The following is a 10,031-nucleotide window of genomic DNA, read 5'->3' on the forward strand; positions in this document are numbered from 1 at the left end:
CACTAATGTAGAGACTAAGATGCAATATGAGATGAAAATCAATGTAGAACTAAGAATTCAGAGTCTGATCTTGAATCAAATTAAAATTACATTGTTAATCACCATTAAAATCATCTCCAATGGTATATACATTTCACCCATGCCTTATTGTTTTATAATCGTTCAAGAAGAGGTTCCAACAGTTAAGATTGAGCCAAGATCTGTCGACTTTAGATGCAGCACCTATGTCCTTCCGGGTCAATTTCTTTGGGAGAGTTTCCTTGGTGATTTTCCCCTTCTTCCCGACCTCTATTTCAAGATCCAATCGTATTCATCGTAAAGGGTGAAAAGAAGAACCTACCCAGAAAGTTGGGGCACAATTAGATGGCTGGATCTCAAGATATTGCCGTTTTAATCTTGCTCAATCGCAGCACTCCAATCATATTTTATCTTTCCTCCAGGCGGGAGCCACCCAGGCAAAAATGGCACTTTCACATTCGCTGTCTTATTTTCTCTGCCTTTGGATCGCACGCTGCCATGTTTTTGTGTGGTGAAATGGCACAATTGTCACCATTAAGAGAGACAAAAAATATTCTATTTGCATGGATGAGATTGTGCCACATGGCCTCTATTCAATTCCCTGTTAAAAAAAAAAAAAAACCTTAATCATTTCAATCAATGCACATGGTTATCGATTGGGGCGCGCAATCAATGCCCCCTGCTAATCGATTCTGCGTGTATTTAATACACAGAATATTCTTATTGCATAAATGCCCACAGAGATCGATTCTCCACGTGCATTTATGGTACAAAAAACCAAATAAAATAAAAAGATAAAGTGTACCTTTTTCATCGCCGCCCGTGCTTGGTAATCTTTTGCAATAATGATTTGCTCATTATGGCATCGCGCATTGTGGTGCCATAATGAGCCAATAAAGTGCTCATTTTTGTTCATAATGAGCCAATAAATTTTAAATTAAAAAAGATAAAGCCAATCCTTTGTCTGGAATTTTTGGGTGAATGACGCGAATACCATGAAATTCATAAACAACCATTTTAAAATATTCTTTTTAATTAAAAAATTATTTCTTTCCTGTATAATGGTCAGAAAATTGTAAACAATATGAAACAATTCCATAAAAATTAGTAAAACAATTAACAACCTCTAACCAAGTGTTTTATGCCCTACAAAAAAACATACTTCAATGCAATGATGTTAAATGTCTGGTAAAAAATACTAAAAAGTTAAAAACACTCATAAAACTAAAGTGCAAGCCATTTATGTCCATTTAATTATGATAACATGCAAATATGGCTAGTAAAACACATATATGTAATGTAATATTCATCAATTTAACATTATAATTTGTAAATTATCATGTACATTGCGCTTCCTGCCTTGACATGTTGCAGTAGACATGAAGATAGATCAAGAAGGGGAAGAAAGTCACTTTTGGAAAGAGGACAACTCCAAATTGGGACTCGTACACAGTTGTTTCCCAAGGCCTACCACATGGAGAATGACAAAATAAATTACAAGAATAGTATAATTTAGGGATCTATTTATAGGCTCAACCATAGGTCACGAAAAGAGAAACAAGAGGTGGGTCTCCCCATGAAATTTCAGCCCTGGGATCAGAAGTTATGGCCATTTGATTTTTAAGCATTTCTAACCATTCAGTTGTTTGACTACTTCCACCAAAATAGGGAGCCACCAGAGCATGCCAGATCATCCATCATTGTAGGGCACAAAATTGACTTTTTCTACAAGAAAAGAGAGCAACCAGCATGCTCCCCTTCATTCGTCATCAATGGGCCTGATTTTGCCACTTTCTCACCTCAAAAATATTGGAAATATCAAATATAACTAAAAAAATTCTCTAAAATTCAAATTTAAATATATTGTTGTCTACAACTCTTTTTTGGATGAAATTTTACCAAAGTAACTCTTTTTAAATATACTATCCACTTATATAATTAGAAACATCAAAATATACTGAATTTAATGAACTAATAATTATTCAGTGGGTATATTTACCTTTCGTAAAAATTATATAAAAATCATGACAACATGCACAAAATTAGCTTAATTATGCTCTAAAATGCATGAAATAAACATGAAGCACCATGGTTATTTTCATGTTATCAAATACCTTGATGTTCATCCCTTGGGTAGTTTTGTTTCCTATTCTTTCAATCCATAAGCTTAGGTTGTAAAAACAAGGCCAAGAAGAGTGAGAAAACTATTTTAACTTCCCCCAACCCTTGAATTCAAATTATCTTGCACTTCTTGGATTGTTCTAGTGAGGTTCTTCTTCCTATCTTGATTCTCTTCTTGATTGTTTCCAAAATTCTAAGCATGAGAAAAATATTCATACTGCAGGGTTGAGTATTTAGGAAGAGTATCACCAAATTCAAGATTGCATTTGTAAATGAAAAAAAATCAGGTAATGCTTGCCTCTTTATATGTATTACAGTTTTGTCTTTAGAACCCTGATATGAACCTGTCATTGTATGTTGAGGATATTCTGCTCATTTCCTGTTGAGGATCTTGTCTCCCAGTCGAGGAGAAAGATCAAGAAAGTCTAGAACTTCAATCTGTCTTATTCTTCCGTTAGATCTTGATCCTTCATGGAGGATCAAGCCCCAGGTACTAATCACCATACTGGTCAGTATTGGAAGTTTTTTTGAATCTTCAAGCTTAATTACCTTTTAGATAAAAAATAACTAAATTCATATTCTGTGGATAACGTTTCTCCTTGTGGATCGACAGCTTGCTCATTTTACACTTTTGATATTTTGAAAAAATAGTTTTATAATTTTTATTGCATAAGCTTGAAACAAACGATACTATTAAAATTTCATTTAATCCCACCATTTTTAGGCTTATCAATTTTTTCTGAGAATCAAGCAGTGCATTATCCATTATATTACATGCATCTTACTTAAGAAGTTACCCTTTAGGTTTGATACTACTTAAGCCATCCAACTTGTTCCTAGCTCTAATCGTAATTCATTAGGGAAGGCATGTAAAATTTATGACAGTGAGAAGAAAATGCCAGAAATCAACTTCTGAATTATTCTCTATGTCCTATTTAACAATTATGCTAGTTTAGAAATTAAATTGAAAGTAGGTCATGGTCTCTAGGTTTTGAAATAATTCCTTCATAACTTCCATGCAGAAATACTGCAAAGCTTTAGGCCGTTGAAAGTCACCTACTCTCCAGTGAGATATTGAGAAATATGGGTGATTCAATCTCATAAAGCCAAATGATTGTTCTCAACCCACAAATAGAATGAATCCAAATTAATTTACATAATAACCTTTGTAACTTCCAAGGTCACTTGTAATGGCTCCATTCCAAGCTCACAAGGTTATCATGAACTGCTCTATTTCATTATATGAGTCTACGTCTTAAATCTCCAGATGCAATTGGATAAATTGATTGCCCCATCATAAGTTCTTTCAGAGCCTTCCCAACATGGCAATTAGTTAAACTATGTGGTTCCTTCGCAAATCATTATAATAATATCATGTCGATCTCCAAACAAGAATTACTTGGAGCAAGATACTCATGTAATCTTTATGACCTGTTAGTTTTTTCTCTTCTCTATTAAACTAAACACAAGAGACAATCTCAATACAAATGAAATTCCATTCTATTTTGTTTTTTTAGTTAGTGAGTTCCAATGCACACATAGGCTAAGTAGCCTCTCATTAATTATAACTCAATCATTTTTTCAGAAAAGATACCAATTTTTTTTGCAAATTATTCACACTTTATAGGGTATCTCATTTATTAAAATGGTCATTCCTTATTTTAAAGTCACTTTTGTTTAGTAAAATATGCGATAATAGAACAAACAACATCAATATGAATGAGTCTCGTTGGAGGAGTATGAGTATTTTCATTAAATGTTAAATTATAAAATACTTAGTTTAAGATAAAAGAAGATACATTTGGGATCCAACAAAAAAAATAGTTTGTAGTCCATATGGATGTAGACAGAAAGTCCTTGTCATAATAGAAGATTGATTACAAGCACCTATCATAGGATCAATAGTCATAACTGCATAGAGTATGGTAGAGCTCCCCGATATCCTAATTTAGGAAGGGCATCCAAGGATACTCCCATATCATTCTTGAAAGCAGTGTAAAAGCATCTACGGTTAAAGGGCTGCATCCATACATCAACTTTGTTGAGTCCTGTGGCTATGACTTGTATGAAGCACAGTTGCTGCAAAAGGATTGGTTGGGATCGATCGACCATTCTAATGTCAATTAGGCAGGTGAACTCGCTGGGATGCAGATGCAAAATGTGTTGATGCAATTTAGTGAGAAGTGCAACTCGCCCTCAATGTTCCTTGACAACCATAAAGTAATGGTAAGTGGGGCCCGGGAATGCCACTAGGCTCTCGATGATCCAAATGTCGGGTTCAATGCCAACGGTGCGAGCACGGTTACTGCCATAGCGTGTCCACCCCCGGCGAGTCCAACTAGGGGCAGAGCGATAGAAATCCTATCCCTTTGAATGATAATCCTATCTATCACTGGCCTTACCTTAGCACTGGAGATGTGCTCAAGAGGTCTTGAAAGAAATAAAGTAGCATTCAAGTGGTAACTACAAGCGTACCTACAGGGTCAGCCCTGATCGTTCAAACAATGGTGACATGAGCCCAACATGAGCCTGTTTGTGTTAATAGTGTCATGTGACAATCACGATCACGGTTTTTTGGCAAGTAGAGGGCTTGTATGTGATATGAGGCCAGCCTTTGCGCATGACATGACCGATTAACAAAGCTCGAGAGTGTACATGTGGTCATGACTTGAGCGCTCTCCTGGCTTCCACAGATGTGGATCCGACAACTGCCATAGAAAGGTGACTCGATGACAATAATGTCGATAGTGCAGGGGGGTGGCATGTGGTGGCTCGAAGGTGGAGCGTGGCTTCCTTGACTAATGATGGCGCAACAACTTCAGCGATGTAAGGGGTGGCGTCGCTGCGCGGGCATGGGCGGTGGTGATGATAATGGCAACGTGCGACGGATATTGTGACGACACTGGCGGCGACAACGATTGTAGGAAGGGCAGCTTACAAGGAAGGCATCGGTAGTTCAAATGGCAGCACGTAGTGGCGGCGGGCACATGTGTGTGGTAGGCAAGGGGGATGACTAACGGGCACGGGCGGCACAGGCGATGGCGACAGGAGCTAGGGAGTGCGGGACGCAGTAGTAGACAGGGATGCAAAACGGGCGAGGGTGAGGCAATGCATGATAGAGGTGGTACAGGGTGAGGAGTTGTAGCCAGAGTAGACGGGCAGCAGCCAGAGCAGTGCGGCAGCAGGTTGAGCTGCGCGTAGGCGAGAAGGGGAGGGGGTCTAGTGTGGGGCTATGGCGGCAGATAGGCGGCTATGGCTCTGAAAATGCAGAGCTGTTGTAATGTCAGCGGTGGCGGCAATGACAGATTAGGGTTTCCTAGGGGAGACCATATTTGTAGTGGCAATTTCATAAATAAGTAGAATATTCAAAATAACAATAAAAATGAAAGAAGGATAAAAAACTTCTCTTCTTTTCTTCTCTTTCTAGTGAGTGAGGGGGTACCCCCGATCTTTACATGAGGTCAATATGCACCCGTGTGTTAAAGAAACCAAGGAAATGACCCACATAAAAGGTCCCAAGGGTCTCCAGACGGAGACGAGGCCAATTCTTACAAACACCTAGGGCCACATACACGGCCTTCAAAACTAGAAAGAAGCGTTAAAATGTGAGTAGATAACGTCAACCTCCAGACACCTATTGACTAGGCTGAATACTTAAAGGCCAGGTCTCTCCTTTAGCCCACGCTCCACAAGCTAGCTGAGACCATTCTTAGAGACTGAATGGTCCCCATAAAAAGATGAATCATGTAGCAAAGAACTTTGGGGGGGAATCAAAATGGCAAAAAAATAATGACCAAATCACATAGGCATTTATCATATTTGTGTTTTCGAGGGTCAACATGTGGGATGTAGTGACCTATAAAATTTTTTAACCTCTAGATGTATTAACACAGTCACTTGCATGTCAAATATCATTCTTCCTTGTGGGGAGCTCCATTTATGTCTCACCATTATCATTACATCATCTCAATGGCATAAAAAATAAACAAAATATTCAAGGCAAAGGGAGAGCATTGAATGATTCTGGTCTGGGTGAATTTTTTTTAGGGACTTCCCCTATTAACACAAGGTGGTTTTTTCATATAACCCTCCAAATTTTAAGTATATCTACTAATGTCCAAAAGTTTTTTCAATCAATGTGTGATGTTGTATACCCACGTGTCAGTCTACTTTATGACTTGAATGACAGAATAACCTTTATTTTGTTTCCAGATCAATGACAAATCAATAACATATATATTAATTAAAGACATATTGGTTTAACAAAATCAATAAGTCAGTCTATAGCTCATGTGGTGCCAACCTACAGCTCATGTTCTAAATTATACGAATAACTAGGTATTGACTATTTTGTATCATTAGTATATATGCATGTATACTTCATTTGCTAGATACAACTTATACGACTTAAGGTGCGGTCAACTATCATACCCCAATTGGTCAACTGAATTAATACTAATGTATTTTGGAATCATCAGAGAACCCGTCTTTGATATTCTATTGCCTTGGCCAAGGTCATTTTTATTGACTTCTCTTCTTTTATACCACTCCCATCTTGAACACTCAATCCTATTTTTGAACCTCTTAATTAAAATATGACTATTTAAAATTCCATGATTAGAAAATACTAGGTTAAAGTCAGATTACAGCTATCTGTCCAAAGATGTGCTTGGTGGCTTAGGGATAAGGACCATTTACACAATCATTACATTAATCAATTTGACTGATAGTTTGATATAATGTCATTCAGGGATTCATATGCATTAATCCAATTAAAATTTTGTCCAATAAGCACCCACTAGCACTTTCAGGGATTCACATGCATCAATCCAATGAACTCTTTGTCTACTAAGCACCCAATATCTATCGTTAGCACCTACACACTAGTCGTTACCTCATTGGTCATACCATATGGATGATATTTCAATGCACTTCGTGAGTATCCATAAATACTAGTGATCGATGTATTATACTCTCGCCATAATTTAATAAGTCATATCATCTTTTCATGGACTTTAATATAAGCATCTCACGTGCACTAAAATGAATATATTCTGTCAACAAACATTAAAAAAGATATACAATGTGTGATTGGCTTGCTAGTGACATATTTTTTCATGATAACTTTTTATTGATGGTCCGTCGTCTGTCTCAAGTTCAGGGACTTCAGTTATGAGATCCCCATTAAAAAACTAATAACCGGGATGAGGGGAACTAGGAATGTATTGGTCGTGGTTCAACTAAAGGAAACTCGTAGACTAGGTGAAGTTAGAAGTCCTGTCGTTGGAGTTACCCTATCGTTGGAGGATCGTCAACCACATATGTTTAAGGAACGAAGGGTATTTCCTAGTCCCATAGCTCAGGTTGGACCAACACGCTGTCAGTTATTCGACAGAAAATCTCGCGGTAGGCAGACTGACGACTTTGGATGGATGACAATCAGGGTGAAGGCCCACGCAATTGCCAGATGTCTGAACTGATGGCCGTTCACTCTCGTCCTACAAAGTTAAGGCAGAAAAAAATAGGGACAAATTAGAAAAATGATCGCCGTATGCTATGATGGGTTCGACGTGCACAGACGTGGCACTGGGCAGAATTTGAAGACCGATCCCTTGGTCAGGAAGAGCGGAAATTGAGGATGAGAGTGGTGTTATTCTCCGAGTTTCGCTTTCACGCATACACTTCCCCAGCTGCCTTTTCTCTCTTTATTTCTTTCTCTCGTGTTTGTCTTTTATTATTTTAACAGTTTCTTTGTTAAGTCCGGCATCTAAACAACTGTGCTTGAGGTTAAGGCTGACGTCAATTTTGCACGGAATAATCCACATCCTGTGCCGATTGGACGAACACCGAGCCAAAGACAAGCCCATCGACGCTGTCCCTGTTTTCTCCTCTTGGTGGGGTCTGGGGATCTAAAACAACGCCATCTATTCGACGTCGTCCACTTGTCGATGTAGGCTACAAATCAAGTTAGTCGCTTGGTTTCTGGGATCCACTCTTTCTTCCTTTGTCGCCGCAAAACGCAGAACGGGATGGACGCTGATGGCAGCGGCGCAGAAACGATATACGAGGACTCGCTGTACCTAGGTCGCGTGATAGGCGACGTGTTGCAACCGTTCAATAGGTCTGTTTCTCTTCGGGTCGACTACCACAGTAGGTTTGTCGGCAATGGTGCATCCCTCAGGCCCTCCGCGGTCAGCCGACGTCCCCGGGTGCAGATCGGCGGAACCGACATGAGAGTTTTCTATACTCTCGTAACCTCCATCCCTCTAATATCTTTCACGCCAGTGGACGGGAATGACTTCTTGCTGGCTCGGCGCAGGTCATGGTGGACCCGGACGTGCCAAGCCCGAGCAACCCTACTCTCAGAGAGTACTTGCACTGGTGAGGACAGGTTTTATAGAGATGGAGATAGCTCTCCGGCCTTGCCATTTGATATATTAGATATTGGTTTGAGTCTCCCGTCATACTCAACCTCTTTTAGTTATCACTTCGGGAGTAAGTCCGACCGAAATCCAGCCCTTTTGACATGGAAACTGGAAAGAATAGTCATCCGAATCATATACGATCTTCATCTTATTCGATACTTTAGTTTTCAGTGCTTTGACAATTATCCGCACTTGGTAACTCGCTTTTTCCTTATGTCCACAGGCTTGTAACAGACATTCCTGCAACAACCACAGCAGAATTCGGTAAAAAAACTCAAGGAAACTATTTCTTGGAGGCTCTGGAGTGCAGGGTTTCTTTTGTTACTCGGACTGCATACGGTTTTCTGGCCGACGATTTTTACCCACCATCAACCAGCATCCGCTCTCTTAAGTTTTTTACTCTGGTTATCATCTATGCTCCGTTTGACAGTCATCGTCAATCGTTGTATGCAAATCTAATCGGCAACTGGGCTGTGTGAAGGGCCAGTCAAGCCTCCAGAGCGATCTACTAGTTTTACCACCTCTAATGGTTCATTAGATACAATGACATGACATATTTTCAACAAAATTTCTCCAAAATGCTTATTCACACATGTATGTTCATGACATATGATATTGCTTATTAAGTTTGGTTCCTTGACGAAAGTCTGCTGAAAGCAGTGAGTTTATTGCGTGCATTTTAGGAACCGAGCTGATTTGTTATGAGAGCCCGACACCAACTTCGGGAATCCATCGGCTGATCTTTGTGCCGTTTCAACAGCTGGGAAGGCAGTCAGTCTTCCCTCCAACATTTCGCCACAAGTTTAATACTGGTGACTTTGCCCGGGAATACAACCTCGGGTCGCCCGTTGCCGCGCTGTACTTCAACTGTCAGAGAGAAGGGGGAACCGGCGGAAGGCGTTTTACTTATTAAGAGCGCACGATGCCTAAGCCAATTTTTGCTCAGGTATCGCCTGTAAAATTAGAAAGATGCGTTGGGGATCTCCAAAGCTCATATTTCGAGTGTTACTAATGGGGGTCATGCTGGATCTCTCACAAGGTCGTCACTTTTGTCCTCAATCAATGAATGCCAATTTAAATTTGCAATCAAAACTGCAGAAAGTTCCCAGTTTCATGAAATAAATATTTAACGGTAATACTGATCGGACTTTGTATTCAAATAAATATTTAACGAAATAAATATAAAATAAATGTTAAATTCAAGCAGGTATTGGCGGTAAGTCTAATAACCCCGTCAATTTTCCTGGTAAGTTATGCTACGACCTTTTTTCTTGGGTGATACGCAGCCCAAGGATATATTTTGAACTTAATTCATGATTTATTCATCCCTGGAAAGAACCACTATCATAAGTCAACCTTAATTTTGGCTGTTGTTCCTCAATGATCTCAGACTTCTGTTTTATTTTCTAATTTGTCAATCATTTGGTTTTGCAGACCTTGGTCCATGAAAGTCCAAATAAGCATCCA

The 10,031-nt window shown here is 39.3% G+C and overlaps 1 protein-coding gene across 1 annotated transcript; it reads left to right on the forward strand.

The window, feature by feature from the left end:
• The first annotated feature begins 8,057 nt into the window (after positions 1–8,057).
• LOC144716396 (protein FLOWERING LOCUS T 1-like) lies at positions 8,058–9,477 on the forward strand. The gene is made up of 4 exons (XM_078591506.1): positions 8,058–8,390; positions 8,459–8,520; positions 8,788–8,828; positions 9,248–9,477. Exons 1-4 carry the CDS (start codon positions 8,169–8,171, stop codon positions 9,475–9,477), a joined length of 555 nt encoding a protein of 184 aa, XP_078447632.1. The 5' UTR covers positions 8,058–8,168.
• The last annotated feature ends 554 nt before the right edge of the window (positions 9,478–10,031 follow it).

Source organism: Wolffia australiana, chromosome 2 (assembly GCF_029677425.1).
Source record: "Wolffia australiana isolate 7733 chromosome 2, ASM2967742v1".
Lineage (NCBI taxonomy): Eukaryota > Viridiplantae > Streptophyta > Magnoliopsida > Alismatales > Araceae > Wolffia > Wolffia australiana.